This window comes from Oncorhynchus mykiss, chromosome 1, assembly GCF_057628025.1.
Source record: "Oncorhynchus mykiss isolate SJ-2025 chromosome 1, ASM5762802v1, whole genome shotgun sequence".
NCBI classification, from domain to species: Eukaryota; Metazoa; Chordata; class Actinopteri; order Salmoniformes; family Salmonidae; genus Oncorhynchus; species Oncorhynchus mykiss.
This window is the reverse complement of record NC_143022.1, coordinates 85,119,860-85,139,079: the sequence shown is the minus strand read 5'-3', so window position 1 is coordinate 85,139,079 and position 19,220 is coordinate 85,119,860. Positions and strand designations below refer to the sequence as shown.

The window sequence follows — 19,220 nt, the reverse complement described above, 5'->3', positions numbered from 1 at the left end:
GCTCAATGGGATTGAGATCCGAGCTCTTCGCTGGCCATGGCAGAACACTGACATTCCTGTCTTGCAGGAAATAACACACAGAACGAGCAGTATGGCTGGTGGCATTGTCATGCTTGAGGGTCATGTCAGGATGAGCCTGCAGGAAGGGTACCACATGAGGGAGGACGATGTGCTGTGACACAACGCCCCAGACCATGACGGACCCTCCACCTCCAAATCGATCCCGCTCCAGAGTACAGGCCTCGGTGTAACGCTCCAGAGTACATGCCTCGGTGTAACGCTCCAGAGTACCACATGAGGGAGGACGATGTGTTCCCTGTCACGCAGTGTTGGGATTTCCTGCAATGACAACAAGCTCAGTCCAATGATGCTGTGACACACCACCACAGACCATGACGGACCCTCCATCTCCAAATCAATCCCGCTTCAGAGTACAGGCCTCAGTGTAACGCTCATTCCTTTGACGATAAACATGAATCTGACCATCACCCCTGGTGAGACAAAACCGTGACTCGTCAGTGAAGAGCACTTTTTGCCAGTCCTGTCTGGTCCAGCGACGGTGGGTTTGTGCCCATAGGCGGCGTTGTTGCCAGTGATGTCTGGTGAGGACCTGCCTTACAACAGGCCTACAAGCCCTCAGTCCAGCCTCTCTCAGCCTATTGTGGACAGTCTAAGCACTGATGGAGGGATTGTGCGTTCCTGGTGTAACTCAGGCAATTGTTGTTGCCATCCTGTACCTGTCCCGCAGGTGTGATGTTCGGATGTACCGATCCTGCGCAGCTGTTGTTACACATCTGCAGTTCTCATGCCTCCTTGCAACATGCCTAAGGCACATTCACGCAGATGAGCAGGGACCCTGGGCATCTTTCTTGGTGTTTTTCAGAGTCAGTACAAAGGCCTCTTTAGTGTCCTAAGTTTTCTTAACTGACCTTAATTGCCTACCGTCTGTAAGCTGTTAGTGTCTTAACGACCGTTCCACAGGTGCATGTTCATTAATTGTTTATGGTTCATTGAACAAGCATGGAAAACAGTGTTTAAACCCTTTACAATGAAGATCTGTGAAGTTATTTGGATTTTTACAGGTTTTCTTTGAAAGACAGGGTCCTGAAAAAGGGAAGTTTATTGTTTTGCTGAGTTTAGATGATTCACGTGAGCAAATGTACAACCAAAAGTACTAAAATTACTTGATGATCAAGCCCTTTAATGACATTAGGCCACATGAATCCCCAGTCATACAGACATGTATATGTTGTTTTCCCTGTCCATAGCAGCTGGCTGGACAGAGTCTGGTTTTCCCTGTCCATAGCAGCTGGCTGGACAGAGTCTGGTTTTCCCTGTCCATAGCAGCTGGCTGGACAGAGTCTGGTTTTCCCTGTCCATAGCAGCTGGCTGGACAGAGTCTGGTTTTCCCTGTCCATAGCAGCTGGCTAGACAGAGTCTGGTTTTCCCTGTCCATAGCAGCTGGCTAGACAGTGTCTGGTTTTCCCTGTCCATAGCAGCTGGCTGAACAGAGTCTGGTTTTCCCTGTCCATAGCAGCTGGCTGGACAGAGTCTGGTTTTCCCTGTCCATAGCAGCTGGCTGGACAGAGTCTGGTTTTCCCTGTCCATAGCAGCTGGCTAGACAGTGTCTGGTTTTCCCTGTCCATAGCAGCTGGCTGAACAGAGTCTGGTTTTCCCTGTCCATAGCAGCTGGCTGGACAGTGTCTGGTTTTCCCTGTCCATAGCAGCTGGCTGGACAGAGTCTGGTTTTCCCTGTCCATAGCAGCTGGCTGGACAGAGTCTGGTTTTCCCTGTCCATAGCAGCTGGCTGGACAGAGTCTGGTTTTCCCTGTCCATAGCAGCTGGCTGGACAGAGTCTGGTTTTCCCTGTCCATAGCAGCTAGCTGGACAGAGTCTGGTTTTCCCTGTCCATAGCAGCTGGCTGGACAGAGTCTGGTTTTCCCTGTCCATAGCAGCTGGCTGGACAGAGTCTGGTTTTCCCTGTCCATAGCAGCTGGCTGGACAGAGTCTGGTTTTCCCTGTCCATAGCAGCTGGCTAGACAGAGCCTGGTTTTCCCTGTCCATAGCAGCTAGCTGGACAGAGCCTTGTCAGGCTGACAGTGAATGTCCTGGTGTCTGTCAGCATTAACCGCGGCGCGAGTTGAGAAGCTGAAAGACTAGAGGCCGACAAAGTGCTGTACCTGCATATACAATAGACTTGGTGCCTCTCACAGTCCTGTTAGCATCAGCCTGTTAAGCACCACTGCAGCACTTTATACCACCGACACAGCCAAGTCCTTCATCCACCAACAACTCACAAAGGGACACATCAGGACGCTACCACAGATGTAGGCACAAACGGAGGCATGCACACACACAGTACTGGCTCCTAAATTGAGTCTAGTTTGGTTTGTCTAAATGACAACTGAAGGTAGCAACCGTTTGTAGCCCTAGGCCACATGTAAACACATTCCACGAGGGCTGAGTGTCTGGGGTTTTTCGCTCCTCCCTTGTACTTGATTGATGCATGAAGGTCACTAATTAGTAAGGAACTACCCTCACCTGGTTGTCTACGTCTTAATTAAAAGGAAAAACCAAAAACCTGCAGACAGTCGGCCCTCTGGAGAATGAGTTTGACACCCCTGTCCTGGGCCTATAGGGGCAACAGTGTGCGTGTGTGTGTGTGTGTGTGCGAGAGAGAACAGTGTGCACATTGTGCAGTGCATGCTAATAATGAAGGTGACCTGAGTAATCAATAGGCCTGGTAGTGTATCATTATCCATCTGTAAATCTGTTGACACCGAAACCCTGCATGGTACAATGAGCCAGAGATGCATTAAACGTTATAATTCAAACTAAAAAGGTGCTTAAATGGCGTTTACGTGCATTGACCCTCTATTACACCCTGTGCTTTCACATATCCAGTAGCATCAGGGGCCATATTCACTAAGGGAGTGAACGTTATTAATAAACGTTATAATAAAAGGCTTGCATGGAGAAAATCGGACCTCTAAAATGACAATGGATGGCCTGCTCTATAAGCAGTGAATACCTCCAGGGCTGTATTTACTAAGCGTGTCAGAATAGGAATGTAAATCTATCAAGGATATAGTTCCACCTGTCCATATAATCATTCATTCATTCTGATCTAAAAGGCAAAACTGTTCCTATATTTATAGATTTTTTTTTATTTAACCTTCATTTAACTGTACCAGCACTCCTACTCTGAGACTCTGAATACGGACTCAGATCTGTCACGAGAAATAGCTTGAGATCAGAATGGACCTGAACAATATTTAAAGACTTCAAAGAAACACCAATATCATGTTTTATTCAATGTTACTATCCATTAGATAGACTTGGCACTGTTTTTAACAATAATTGGCTGTGGGATTGATTGTGAGAAACTTTAGAGGTGCTGATGTGGCTTAAATTGGGGGAAGGGAAATGGAGTGTATTGATTGTAGGGGGATTTATTGCATCTTAAATGACTCCGGGTTACGGTTCAGCTTCCTGTTTGGTCAGAGCTCCATTTGACCAATTACTATTAATGTTAGACCTCTGTACAGATTCCTCTGCATAGCCAATCACACATTGATTGGTAAATGTTCATACATATGTAGATCCAGTCCTGCAGCTGCACGTCTGGCTAGCGGCGCCGCTAACACTACGGCTACACTTTGAAGGCTACGCTAATTCTAGTTCTATGGCTGTAGCTGTGCGGCTGGCTAGCTGTGCTAACGCTATAGTACAGCAGCTATCCCCTCCACCAGAGATCTCATTTACATGACGACAGGAGAAATCCCGAATCCCTTGACACATAATTAAAGCAGACGTCAAACCAGGCGGACAAGTTATTTTTAGAAGAAAGAAAATCTATAGAAAAGGGGAGATAGAGAGAGAAAAGACAAAGATAATTTTTTTGTTTTGTCTCTTTGCATCTCTCTCCTTGCACGTTGAGAAACTAACAATGCATTTCACTGCATTTCAGTCAGTCTCCAAACCAAATGCTGTACTGATGGCTAGGGGTAGAATTCACATGTAAAACACAAATAATTAGGCTAGCAGACTCTTCTCCCAGCTCCATTTTATGAGATCTTCTTCACAAGCAGGGTTAGGGAGCAACATATTACATTTAATCCGTTACATGTAAGAGATTACAAAAAAACGGCAACTGTAATCCTTTACCAGCAAAACATTTGTAAATCAGATTACAGACACTTGAAAACTAGATGGTTACTTTGAGGATTACTTTTAAATTCAGAAAGGATGTTTTAAAAAAAAAATATTTGACACTTCTCTGTTTTCTCAATGACATTCAAATCAGAATTGAAAAAAGTTTGTTCCATCTGACCACAAGTCAGAGACCACTATGACGACACACCAAATGATGACCACAAGTCAGAGACCACTATGACGATACACCAAATGGGTTTGATGGATCATAGGAACAGGCTTTTGTAGGCTACAGTCCAAGCTATGTCTTCCAATGGTGCGACTGCTGTCGGCATCCAAAGATCATCCAACTTGAATAAACGCTTGGCGGTAAGGATGACAGTAGTGGTGTAGTCTACAGCGATATGGATATCATTTATTATTGATATCTACAAAGCACATTGATGTGAATCACACTGCTGCCCTCACATTTAGCTATTTGCGCCTGACGGATTGTGGTTGTTGTGGATGGCTTGTTCACAAATCTAAATGTATATTTCAACCCAATAATGGTTAAATTCAAGAAGTTTAAGCTGCCTATCAATCATTGTTTTTGAAACCAGTGGACAGCCAGAAAAAAATGCCTATTGCAACAGCTGCATAGTGTGTATCCCAGCCTATAGAATAAAAGTAGGGCTTTTATTACTCAATCTAATTCATGCTGATAAAAAGAGATACATCCATAGACCTAATGCTCAAACACACTTTTGATTGCCCCTTTTTAAGTCTATCTGTAGTTCCTACATCCATTTCTGGATTTATAAATTATATAATAAAGATATAATTTAATGGTATTATTATTATATGTAGTAGAAAGCGATGGGTTAGAAGAAGCCTACATAACCAACCCACAAAGTAAAATGTAACATTCATGTATGGCCAGCTATATAAACTTTAACATTGAGTTATCCTGCAATAGATGTCGTTCAATTGGTAACATACATTGTCTTCTTCAAATATCTCTTAAGGGGAAAGTAATCTAAAAGTAATTGAATGTAATCAGATTACGTTACTGAGTTTGGGTAATCCAAAAGTGACATTACTGCTTACAATTTTGACAGATTACAATAAAAAAGTAACCTACCCACCCTGTTCACAAGGTAATAATGGAGGGGACAATATGACTAATTACCCTCACAGTGACCTCGATCTGTTTCCCAACCCTTCCCCTGAAGAGAAAAATGTATGTCAGCCAGCTCATTTCAAAAGGAAAAGAGAGTGACAGACAGGGTATACATAACTGGTATCGTAGTGTCTGTCAGACTGTGTGGATGTGACGACTTAATGAGGAATTCTATTTTGGTATGCAGATATTTTGCCACTAATCATTTGGACCAATCACGATTCACAGGTGTTCATATCTTTCACATTTTTGAAATGGGAGGGGAGACATTTGGCCCATAGACTTGCCCGTAACTTGCAACCAGAGAGGAGGGCACTACCGCTCTGTTTCCACTCTTCCTTCTAGGAAGTTTGAGAACACGTCTTCTCCCAGAACTAAATCCAGCATCTGACGCAATTACGCAAGGTTTTTGTTCTGGGTTTCCGAGATTAGGAACTCATAAATGTCTGTTACTCATACCCAAGACACTCTGGGACTTACAATATATCGGCGTCATCTCCAATTATTCATCTAAGGTTGGTGTCAATTCTATTTCAAGTCAGAAAAAAAAATGAAAAGTTCAATTCCCGTTTTCCTCATTCAAAAGCAATATCAGTTCACTTCATGAATTGACTAAATTGAAATGGAACCCAACCCTGTGCCTCAGACATGTTTACCTTGACTTACAGATCTGAAAAAGGTGTTTCCAAATCTATCGATACCATCATCACCATGGGGTGTGTGACTACTGACACACTACAGAATTATCTGGTAAGGAGACTGACCCTAACTAACCAAAAATTACATAGCACTTCATAGATTTAAAATGACAGCAATAATACACTGAGGGTACAAAACATTAGGAACACCTTTCTAATATTGAGCTCCCCCCTTTTGCCCTCAGAACGGCCTCAATTTGTCAGGGCGTGGACGCTACAAGGTGTCGAAACCATACCACAGGGATGCTGGCCCATGTTGACTCCAATGCTTCCCACAGATGTGTCAAGTTGGCTGGATGTCCTTTGGGTGGTGGACCATTCTTGACACACACAGGAAACTGTTGAGTGTGAAAAACCCAGCAGTGTGGCAGTGATTGACACAAATCTGTGTGCCTGGCACCTACTACCGTACCCAGTTCAAAGGCACATTTTGTCTTGCCCATTCACCCTCTGAATGCCACACATACACAATTCCTGTCTCAATTGTCTCAAGGCTTAAAAATCCTTCTTTAACCTGTCTCCTCCCCTTCATCTGCACAGATTGAAGTGGATTTAACAAGTGACATCAATAAGGGATCATAGCTTTCACCTGGTCAGTCTGTCATAGAAAGAGCATGTCATGTTTTGTAAACTCTGCGTATATTTCCTATTACTGCAGCAGTCAGTCATAATCCCCCTTAGTTAAGGAAAAAACATGAATTTGTGAAGTGTTCCAAAAACACATGTTTAATGTGATCAGATAATCTTATATGAAGTTCATTTGATAACATGTGACAACATATAAAGCAACATGTGATAACATGATCATATGTAAAGTATTCCAAAAACACAAGTCATGTGATTTTCCACAAGGGAAATCATGTGGTTTTTCTGCAAGGGATTTGCCTGTGACTCAATGATTTAACACTCATGGATAAATGGGTTTAATTTCATCATTTAATAATGTGTGTGGAGGGTAGGAGGGACGGGGCTAATATGCTTCTCTTTGGAGGATATTTTCTTTCTATTCAAAAGAGAATCCTCCCTTTCCTTGCATTCCCTTCTTATCTCTTGGTGAGCAGCTTCTGGTCGTAAAGGTGGAGACTCAGAGAACCGCAAAAACCAGAGGGGTCTTTATTTACTGTGACGCACACACACACACACACACACACACAGAAGACGGAGTTACAAATTAGAACCAACAACCCACCCTTATAACTGAATATGGCTGCCATAAGATGAATAAATGCGGGCAGGTTTGTGGTCATTCAAATGGAGCCTGACTTCCAGTAATATAAACTGGTTAACAGGTTGAACTCATATCTTGACACACACGTCTAGTAAAATAAGCCAATATAACAGGCTGGGTAGTCAGGAAAAGACTGAGAAAAGGCGGTGTTGGGTTTCTGGAGGGGTAAGGATTAGGACATCAGATTATCAGGATTAGGACAGTAGGTGCCGTCATTAGCCAAACATAACTTAAATGGTCAGACAGGAAAGGAAACGCTCTGACATTTCAATAATTTAATGGCTGGTTCAAATGGCTCACTGGGCTTAGACTACTAGGTCATGGTGTTGGCAGGGGCAACACCAGGGATGTGGGGTAAAGCATGGTGTAAGCAGGGGCAACACCAGGGATGTGGGGTAAAGCATGGTGTTAGCAGGGGCAACACCAGGGATGTGGGGTAAAGCATGGTGTTAGCAGGGGCAACACCAGGGATGTGGGGTAAAGCATGGTGTTGGCTGGGGCAACACCAGGGATGTGGGGTAAAGCATGGTGTTGTCTGGGGCAACACCAGGGATGTGGGGTAAAGCATGGTGCTAGCAGGGGCAACACCAGGGATGTGGGGTAAAGCATGGTGCTAGCAGGGGCAACACCAGGGATGTGGGGTAAAGCATGGTGTTAGCAGGGGCAACACCAGGGATGTGGGGTAAAGCATGGTGTTAGCAGGGGCAACACCAGGGATGTGGGGTAAAGCATGGTGTTGGCTGGGGCAACACCAGGGATGTGGGGTAAAGCATGGTGCTAGCAGGGGCAACACCAGGGATGTGGGGTAAAGCATGGTGTTAGCAGGGGCAACACCAGGGATGTGGGGTAGAGCATGGTGTTGGCTGGGGCAACACCATGGATATGGGGTAAAGCATGGTGTTAGCAGGGGCAACACCAGGGATGTGGGGTAAAGCATGGTGTTGGCTGGGGCAACACCAGGGATGTGGGGTAAAGCATGGTGCTAGCAGGGGCAACACCAGGGATGTGGGGTAAAGCATGGTGCTAGCAGGGGCAACACCAGGGATGTGGGGTAAAGCATGGTGTTAGCAGGGGCAACACCAGGGATGTGGGGTAAAGCATGGTGTTAGCAGGGGCAACACCAGGGATGTGTGGTAAAGCATGGTGTTGGCTGGGGCAACACCAGGGATGTGGGGTAAAGCATGGTGCTAGCAGGGGCAACACCAGGGATGTGGGGTAAAGCATGGTGCTAGCAGGGGCAACACCAGGGATGTGGGGTAAAGCATGGTGTTAGCAGGGGCAACACCAGGGATGTGGGGTAAAGCATGGTGTTGGCAGGGGCAACACCAGGGATGTGGGTTAAAGTCCCACTGAATGTTTAGTATGTGCTGCTGTCCACACATCCTCTAGAGGCAGAGCACATTAAATTCTACACAGAACCCCAGACTGTACTGCAATTCAGCTTTTAGCTGCAAATGTCTACATGGCATAAACAACATTTTACTAAACTATAAAAGCTATAAAAGCTAAATTACCAATATATTGTCAGACCTGACTGACCTCGTCCAAATTTTAGAAGACATTGATGAGTTCATAGAGCAGGCAGGAGAGCAGGTCGATGACAAACACCCACCACACACACACACACACACACACTACTGACCTCGTCCACATTCTCGAATGCGTTGATGACGTCGTAAGGCAGGCAGGAGAGCAGGTCGATGACGAACCAGGTCTTCAGGTAGTTCATCCTGATGAGCTTGGGGTCAGAGATGACCTCTCCGGCCGGGCCCACAAAGGTAGTGTGGAAGTTGAGCACGATGTCCACCAGGAAGATAACGTCTACAATGCTGTCCACCACCAACCACGTCACGTTGTTCTGCTTGGTCTGGAAGAGGAGAGGAGAGAATATTTGGTATAGTATCGGAGAGAATCTTTGGTATAGTAGGGGAGAGAATCTTTGGTATAGTAGGGAAGAGAATATTTGGTATAGTAGGGAAGAGAATCTTTGGTATAGTAGGGGAGAGAATCTTTGGTATAGTAGGGGAGAGAATCTTTGGTATAGTAGGGAAGAGAATCTTTGGTATAGTATCGGAGAGAATCTTTGGTATAGTATCGGAGAGAATCTTTGGTATAGTAGGGGAGAGAATCTTTGGTATAATAGGGAAGAGAATCTTTGGTATAGTATCGGAGAGAATCTTTGGTATAGTAGGGAAGAGAATCTTTGGTATAGTATCGGAGAGAATCTTTGGTATAGTAGGGGAGAGAAGCTTTGGTATAGTAGGGAAGAGAATCTTTGGTATAGTAGGGGAAAGAATCTTTGGTATAGTAGGGAAGAGAATCTTTGGTATAGTAGGGAAGAGAATCTTTGGTATAGTATCGGAGAGAATCTTTGGTATAGTAGGGAAGAGAATCTTTGGTATAGTAGGGAAGAGAATCTTTGGTATAGTAGGCGAGAGAATCTTTGGAATAGTAGGGGAGAGAATCTTTGGTATAGTATCGGAGAGAATCTTTGGTATAGTAGGGAAGAGAATCTTTGGTATAGTATCGGAGAGAATCTTTGGTATAGTAGGGAAGATAATCTTTGGTATAGTAGGGAAGAGAATCTTTGGTATAGTAGGTGAGAGAATCTTTGGTATAGTAGGGGAGAGAATCTTTGGTATAGTAGGGAAGAGAATCTTTGGTATAGTATCGGAGAGAATCTTAGTAGAGCAGAGAGAATCTTAGTAGAGCAGAGATAATCTTAGTAGAGCAGAGAATATGTGTTACAGTAGGGGAAAGAATCTACTATACAGCCGAGATTATTACATTTATAATAAATTATTACAATGCTATTACATCTTTATTGTATCCCTGAGAACAGGATCTTTATTTTTGTAGAGAAGAAACACTTTATAACATAAAATAGAGTGGTTGATGTCACAAGCCTGCATAGATCTAGAATGTGTTGATAATATACTGTTTGTTATGGTTGAGTTTGTCGAGTCCCAAATGGCACCCTAGATAGGATAATGCACTATATTTCTTGCACTGGTCTTTTCCAACAAGCACTGACTTTGCTGATAGCTTCTTTATTGAGGAAAAAATGTACTTACTACGACTGTGACATGTGGTTGTCTCACATAGCTATATTAATTAAGATGAATGCACTAACTGTAAGTTGGTCTGGATAAGAGCATCTGCTAAATGACAAAAATGTAAATAATGGCAGCCATCTTGGTCAGGGATAAATGATATGTAATTCAATTCAAAGGTTCAGACCTTGAAGGAGACGTTGTAAGGAACCATGATGGCGGTGTAGAAAGTCAGGATGAGGATGACCCAATCCCAGGTGGTCTTGAAGGCGCAGTAGTGGAGGATGATGTGGGGCGGCGTCTTGGGAGTCTCCTGCTTGTACTGGGGGAGGATGTCTGAGCCCAGCTGGAGGACCTGCAGATTGTATATCTTTGATGAGTTTGATTGAATAAAATCAAAGAAGGGTTTGGGGTAAACAGAGAGGTTACAGTTCACTTAAAGGTTGCTTACAGATTGTTACATCCATATATGGTGTGTGGGAGAAAAGTGTGTGTGTGTGTGTGTGGGCTCGCGAGTGTGTATATGAGTGTACATGTGTCATTTCAGTGCATCTCTGTAATCACAAAGGACAGAGACAAATGAATACACAGCACGGGGGCACATGCCTCACCCATAGCCAAATGGAATGGCAACAAGCTCACACACATCTTCCCCCATACACACGCAGGGCTTAGCTTTATGAGAGTAGAGTTATAAACATTCACAACAGACATAAATACAGACGCATGCCTTAGCTTTATGAGAGTAGAGATATAAACATTCCCAACAGACAGAACTATGAGTGTACCTCAGCTAGGCGGGAGTGCTTGTGAACGTTCTCTCCCTTGTGTACAGTAGGCTGTAGCTGCTGTAACACCCCTCTACTGCTGGTCAGAGCACGAGTTAGCCGAGCGAACTTCCCCCAACCTGAGGCAACAAAAAAACATGTTTTGGGGTTAGCAGTCTGTGTGAAGATAATGTGTTGTAACTTTAATGTGTTACAGAGTTAATGTTTAAGTTTATTCATTGAGCTGTATCTAAAGATATTTCTTTACAGTTATTTGCATATGTAATTGTATTGGGTTGTGTTGAATTATGCTTTTTGACTGCAAGTTCCAGAATGCCTTGCGAGAGGAATGAGAGAGAGAACACGCCAATTATGTGCAGGTGCAACTAAGGAGGACAGTTTGTTTAAACTCAATCGTGGAATTGAACAGTTAACGCCATTGGACGGATTGGAGGCAGAGATTGCATGCACAGAGGATTACAAAGAACGCATTATCATGCTGAGGAGTCGTGCACAAAGAGTGATAAAGAAGAAACAGGACGTCAATCCACTACCAGCCCGGGTGAGTGACGCTAACTCAAACATCTCACAGAGACAATCAGTAAGGCTACCAAAGTAGATTATTGAGAAATTCTATGGAGATGTCAGTATGTGGCAGGAGTTTTGGAGCCAGTATGAGACTGCTATTCACAACAATGATTCACTGTGTAAAAAAGAGAAGTTTACCTATCTGAAAACATATCTCACTGGACCAGCTGCAAAAGCAGTAGCAGGATTGATGTTAACAGACAGTAACTATGATAATGCAATCACTCTACTCAAGAGCAGATTTGGAAGGAAAGATATTGTGATTAGTGCTCATATGTCAAAGCTGCTGAATCTCACACCTGTGAAGAAATCCTCTGATCTAAATGCATTGAGGCAGCTATATGATGAATGTGAAATTCAGATTAGGAGCTTGGAATCACTGGGTGTAGTGTCAGAAACCTATGGGAGCCTACTATTCCCAATCTTACTACAGATGATTCCAGAGGACATAGCTCTTGACTATATTCGTCAGAGGGGAGTAGATGATGAATGGAAAGTGTCTGAGATTATCAGTTTCCTACAGAAAGAGGTTCAGAGCAGGGAGAGAGCGCTACAAATGACAAGATCATACAACCAACAGAAAGAGAGCAAACCATGGAACAAGTCATGCTTCTCCAATGAAATGAAAACAAAAAGACCCAACATGCCCTCTGCTGCAGCACTGCATACAGCCAGCCAGAAGGAACAACAAACGTGTCTATTTTGTGACAGTGCAGACCACAAATCAGAAAACTGCACTGTTTACAATATTGCTACACGCAAAGAGAAACTAAAGAACATGGGAAGATGCTTTGTATGTTTAGGACAGAGACACAGCAAAATTCTGTAAAGTCAAAGATATGTCATGTGCAACATGTGGAAGCAGACATCGCACTGCTGTGTGTACGAGTAAGAGGAGTGAGGTGCAACCCCCTACTGTTTCTGTAGATGCTGTTGTTTCCTCAGTTGTTCCCCATTCAGTGAAGATGAAACCAGATGGACAGAACACTGTGTTGCTACAAACGGCAAAGGCATGGGTAGAAGGCCCATCGGGCAGGAAGATAGCTCATTGCTTACTAGATGGAGGCAGTCAGAGAAGCTTCATACATGAAAACCTTGTGAAGGGCTTGAAGCTACCAGTAATCAGACAAGAGGCACTCACTCTTCACACGTTTGGCTCCTCTGCCCCAGCAACATCCCAACGCAACACAGTGAAAGTCATCTTGGAGAATGTCTGGGACAAACAGCAGAGAATAGAGATAGAGGCAATTGAAACCCCACAAGTGTGCACAGCTGTGATGAAGGTTCCTGGTGAACGGATTCAGTATGAGCTCAGTAAAAGGGGACTGCAGCTCGCAGACTTTCCAGGAGATGACAATGATCCTGAACTCTCTGTCCTGATAGGAGCAGACTACTACTGGCAGATAGTATCAGGCAGAGTGGAGCGACTGACGGAGACGCTAATTGCTTTAGAGAGCACCTTTGGATGGTTGGTGCAGGGACCCGTGTCCATGTCAAGTGTCGCCGAGGCAACCTGCATGTTCATCCCACTTGATGAAGACACATTAGTCTCCAAGCAACTGCATGCATTCTGGGAGCTTGAGTCTCTGGGTATTCTAAGCGAGAAAACACAGAACCCAGAGGAAACCGAGGCTCTACAAAGGTTCGAGGAAACAACCACCTTCAAAGATGGGCGATACCATGTGGAGTTGCCATGGAAATGAGAAATGCCAGAACTCCAAGACAACTATAGAATCGCCAAGAAACGGTTTGAAGGTCTGAAGAAAAGACTGAAGAAGGATGTGACGTTGTACAGCAGATACAATGAAGTAGTAGAGGACTACTTACAACAAGATATGTCAGAGGACCTGCCCAAGGACAACGCATCAAGTGCAGACAACGTAAAATACTACTTACCTCACCATGCAGTACTCCGAGAAGATAAGGTGACAACAAAACTGAGAGTGGTGTTTGATGCCTCGTCCCATGAAGATGGCTGTCCATCCCTCAATGACTGTCTACTCACAGGGCCGAACCTGAATCCGGATCTGCTCAGCGTTCTGATAAAGTTCAGACTACATGAGATCGCATTCATGGCAGACATCAAGAAAGCTTTCCTGCAGATATCCCTAGCAGAGAGAGACAGAGACGCCGTGAGATTTCTATGGCTCACTGGCCCACCAAGGGTAGAAAATGAAGAGGAGCTGCGTGTGCTGAGGATGAAAAGAGGGGTATTTGGAGCTTCCCCAAGTCAATTTTTGCAGGCAGCTACAATCAGGAAGCACCTGAAACAATATGAAACAGAACAACCAGAAGTTGTAGAGATACTGAGAGAGTCACTCTACGTAGATGACTTCATTGCAAGTTCACGCAATGTTGAAGAGGCTTACCTTGTGACAACAACTGCAAAGCGAGTGCTGTCAATTGCAGGCATGGACCTCTGCAAATGGATGACCAATTCTCCTGAATTGAAAACAAAATGGGAGGAGAGTACGACAACTGACCACCCGTTGACGTTACAAACACAAGGATTAGTGCTAAAGGTTTTAGGTTTATTATGGAGGCCGGAAACGGATGACTTTGTGTTTGACCTCAGGCCGCTACTGAGCATTCTAAAGCAAAAGGAAAACACAAAGAGTAGTGTTCTGCAGTCGTCTGCACGTATCTTCGACCCTCTTGGTTTCTTAACTCCCTTCACCATCAGGATCAAGTGCATGTTCCAGGAAATGTAGGAGAGGGGACTCACCTGGGACGAAGAATTACCACCTGATCTGACACGAGAATGGCAACAGTGGTGTTCAGAACTACCCCAGTTACCCAGCTCACCATACCAAGGTGGTACAGAACAGACATGCGGCCACAGAATAACCACACCCTGAAACTACACGTGTTCTGTGATGCAAGTGAAAGGGCTTACAGTGCAATAGCTTACTTGCAAGGTGAGTCACAAGACAGGGAAACAACAAGTCTAGTCGCATCCAAGTCCAGGGTAGCCCCAATTAAGAAAATGACGCTACCACGCCTGGAGCTCATGGGAGCTGTGATTGGAGCGAGACTAGCAAACAACTTGATGATCACACTGAAAATGGAAGAAAAACAGATCAAAATGTGGACAGACTCTATGATCGTGCTGCATTGGATTTGCAGCTCAGCTCAGAAATGGAAACAGTTTGTTGCGAACAGAGTGACGGAGATCCAGTCCTTGACCAATCCAGAGTCATGGTCACATATTGAAGGGAAAACTAATCCAGCTGACCTCCCTACAAGAGGACAAACTGTTCGAAACTTGACACAGAGCGAGCTATGGTGGAATGGACCCAGAATTCTGACATCACCCAATCAGTCCGAAGAGACTGATGATAACAAGGTTCCAGAAGAGGTGAATACAGAACTCAAGTCCAGTTGCCAGGTTACTGTACAACTCACAGAAAACAGCACAGACATTACTGAACCTGTGTTGGAGCTTGAAAGGTACAGCAAACTGAAAAGAGTGTTCAGAGTCACCGCCTGGATAAAGAGATTCATAGCCAATGCTCATACAACCATAAAGATGCAAGGTGAACTGACTGCTGACGAACTGTTCGATGCAGAAAAGTACTGGATTAAGGTAACACAACAACAGAGTTTTGGACAGGAGATCAAACTACTGACGGCAGGAAAAAGCCTAAACAATGACTGTAAAATCAGAGAACTGAAACCGTTCCTGGACGAACACAAACTGCTCAGTGTAGGAGGAAGACTGCAACAGTCCAACTTCACATTCAGAGAGCAGCACCAATGGGTTCTGCCCAATAAGTACAGATACTCAGAAATGCTGATACAGTACCACCATGAGAAGGTGATGCATTCTGGAGCAAGTGACACTCAGCACCCAACATTAAACAAGGAGGAAATGACACGCAGATGGAAGTACAGGCAGAGACTTGTGACCAGTTTCTGGAACAGTTGGCAAAGAGACTACTTGCTGGATCTAAAGTCAGCACACCGCTGTGCTGTGTACTCATTGGAGAAGATAACCTACCCAGACAAACCTGGAAACTAGGAAAGATTGAGGAGCTGTTTCCAGGCCGAGATGGCTTAGTTAGATCATGTTCAGTTCGTACTGCTTCAGGAACTTTGTTGAGGAGACCTATTCAGTTGATATACTGCCTAGAGATCTAGATGAACACAATTGTTCATCGGGGGGGGGAGGATGTTGTAACTTTAATGTGTTACAGAGTTAATGTTTAAGTTTATTAATTGAGCTGTATCTAAAGATATTTCTTTACAGTTATTTGCATATGTAATTGTATTGGGTTGTGTTGAATTACGCTTTTTGACTGCAAGTTCCAGAATGCCTTGCGAGAGGAATGAGAGAGAGAACACGGCAATTATGTGCAGGTGCATTGATTGTGGCTGACTTTCTGATAGCATCTTACCTGCATTGCTCTGTACCAAAACAAAGTTGTTAAATGTAACGTGAACAAGTATTATTACTAAAAGAAACTTTCATGGGCCTCCCGGGTGGCGCAGTGGTTAAGGGCGCTGTACTGCAGCGCCAGCTGTGCCATCAGAGTCCCTGGGTTCGCGCCCAGGCCCAAGCCTGATAAAGGCTTTTTTAAAACATTTTTTTATAATAATAGATTTTATTGTAAAACACACACACCTACCCTAAAAAGCTTTGTATAATAAAGACTGATTTGTATAATCTATGGGGGACTATCCCAGGAAGGCACAAATCAAATCCTCTGCTGCCACTCAAACTGTCACTCACCTTTCGAGGTTTCGTCTTCTATTGGCTGTTTAAAGGCTGTGATGTCACTGAAGGTGCACAGAAACAGCACCACTTTTTCCTGTTCGTTTCGTATAGGGGCTATCTTCACAAAGAACCATACCGGCGTTCCTGAGACGAGAGAACATACACTGGTGAATAAACACTATAGCAGTATTTGTTTGATACAAATCGATCAAATGGGGAACACAACCATGAACAGTAACATATTTGGGGAGTTATAATTGGGCCTGTATTCACAAAGCATGTCAGTGTAGGAGTGCTGATCTAGGATCAGGTCCCCCCTGATTCATTATGATCTACAAGACAAATTGGATCCTAACTCAGCACTCCTACTCTTGCGACGCTTTGTGGATGCGGCCCCTGATCGCCAGCGTCCGTGCTGTTCCATGCGGCGTTGGGACATCATTGTACATATTCATAAGAAATGGCTGAATACATTTGCATTATGAGGCTTTTTTTTTTTTTTTTTCAATTGGTACTTACTGTTCTTTTTATACATGAGTATTTCAAACGAATTCATCTCGTAGTTTTCAAACGTTAGCCGTACTTTCTGGCTAGTATCTTTGTCTGTGAGCTCCCCGTACATGAAGCTAGGAAACACAAAACAATGGGTTTATTTTTATGACAAAAAAAAAACATTAAAACTCAAGTACGTAGAGGGTGTGTTAAGTGTACTTACCAGTTTTTCGTATGATTGCACAAACAATGTCATAATCTGAATTCTCTGTCCTTTTCACTTCTCTCTCATTCCCTCGCTCTGACTCTAAACTGTCTATTTCTCTCGCCCCCCACCCCGGGAGTATTCATTGCCTAAACGTTCTCCCTACCTTACAGGCCTGTCCCCGTGGGCCGAATGGGCTGATGCTTGTAGATGCTAACAGAGATGACACCATCAGGGGACTCTTCCAAGACACACACACACACACACACACTTCTGTCCCTCGGCCTCACAGTGACTCATCATCAGCGAGTCAAATCCCAGATCCCATCACAGATTACACCCGTGTGGGCAGAGAGGTGTGGCAGGCAGATTGTCTTGTTTCTCACCTAAGGAAGTGTTTGTAGACACCGGCCTAGTAGATCTGTTCAAGCCCATCTGATTCAACTAGTCAAGGGCTTGATGATTAAACAACTAATGTGTTGGTTCATTAGCTAGACTCAGGTGTGCTAGAGGTGGAATTGATCATGTGAAAGGCCTGGTGGTCCCAGAGGTGCTGCGCCATAGAATGTTAGAATGCTCCAGCAGCACAGTGGTGGCATTCTGATCATGATGCTACACAGTGGGCTAGAGGTTCTTTCCAAGAAAGGTATGAGAAAGATCAGCCAGCCAACTGTCAGCTCTGTAGCAACACACACACACACTTTATTTAACCTTTAAGCAGGGAGTCAGGCTGAGACCAAGGTCTCTTTATCAGATGAGCCCTGCACGAACACATCAATAAACATCATTTACACTACACATATCTACACATCAATTACACTATACATATCAAAAAATTATTTTGAGTTACTGGCCTCAGAAATTGCAGCCCAAATAAAGGCTTCACAGAGTTCAAGTAACTCTGTTTAACATTTTTTTGGTTACTACATGATTCCATATGTGTTATTTCATAGTTTTGATGTCTTCACTATTATTCTGCAATGTAGAAAATAGTACAAAATTAAGAAAAATCCTTGAACGAGTAGATGTGTCCAAACTTTTGATTGGTACTGTGTATATATACACACACACTCTCTCTCTAACTCTCTCTGGTTTAACACACTCTGGTTTCACACCACTGATTGCAGTTCTCGAGGTATGGTCTGTTCCAGTGTGTCTATAAATAAGTCTGGAGTTCAGTTAGCTTTGAATTGTGAATGACAGGGTCATTCTAATGAGACTATTTTGGGGGCTGCTCGAGAGGAGTGAAGACGCAACGGCTCCCAAAGACTAGTCGCTTCTTCTGACATTACTCCTGACAGGAACATATCTTGACACATCATGCACCGACAGTCTGGGTTGTGTTCATTAGGGTACACTGCAGCAAAATGTTTTGCAAAAGAAGATTAAGACAAGCATTTCTTATTGGACAATAACTGCTAGGGTGCAACATCTCCCTAAGACTGTCGGCTTCATCTGACATCACTTCTGACAGGAACATGTCTCGACACATCACGTGCTAAGATCGGTGCCGTTCCCTTCAGACGGAGGTTCTTCTCAGCTAGAATTGCCAGACAAAGGTTACCGTAAGGTTCCCGAAATGTTGATTCCCCACTATATGGTCGACCCAAACAACAATGTGTTGGCTCAGATGTTTTCTCATGTTGTCCTTCCCAACACAGTCCGAGAATCTATGGTGATGCGTCACCAGGCCTGCCCAGTACAGTTCGGCTCAGTACTGTGAAAAGTGTATTGGTGTCAAGTTATCAGTTATTTTTATATGGAAGATGTGCTCATTGTTCTCACAACTTTAGTTTGAACTTAAAGAACAGAGAATAGTACCTTAAATAAGGAATATAATACCTATATCCCAGCAATTGTAAAATGCGTAAGAAGAGCTTTAAAAACACCCATGCTTTTTCACACAATAACAACTAATCTGGCTTTGTTAGGAGCTGAGCAAGCAGAGCTTGCTGACATTGAACAAGTCACCTTCGGAGAGTCTGAATAGGGGTTTGTTTCTTATTTTTTGCTGACTGGGATTAGCTGTAGAGTATGGGCTTTAGTTTGGCAAGGAAAGGTGATTCTCTTGTTTTACTCCATTTTTATTTTCAATGTAAATGTAAAAAAATGATATAATCCTGTTGGGCTGAAGTAAAAGAGGTTATCAACGAAG

General features: G+C 43.9%; 1 protein-coding gene across 8 annotated transcripts in view; it reads right to left on the bottom strand.

The window, feature by feature from the left end:
- Nucleotides 1-19,220, bottom strand: part of LOC110530536 (voltage-gated delayed rectifier potassium channel KCNH1-like) — a 99,135-nt gene that overhangs the window by 73,207 nt on the left and 6,708 nt on the right. For all 8 annotated transcript variants that reach the window (XM_036986900.2, XM_036986897.2, XM_036986898.2 and 5 more), the window contains 5 exons: nt 16,888-16,994; nt 16,384-16,512; nt 11,085-11,203; nt 10,484-10,651; nt 8,886-9,110 (listed from right to left, as the gene is read on the bottom strand). In XM_036986900.2, coding sequence (XP_036842795.1) covers nt 8,886-9,110; nt 10,484-10,651; nt 11,085-11,203; nt 16,384-16,512; nt 16,888-16,994 — 748 coding nt within the window. The remainder of the gene's footprint in view (nt 1-8,885; nt 9,111-10,483; nt 10,652-11,084; nt 11,204-16,383; nt 16,513-16,887; nt 16,995-19,220) is intronic.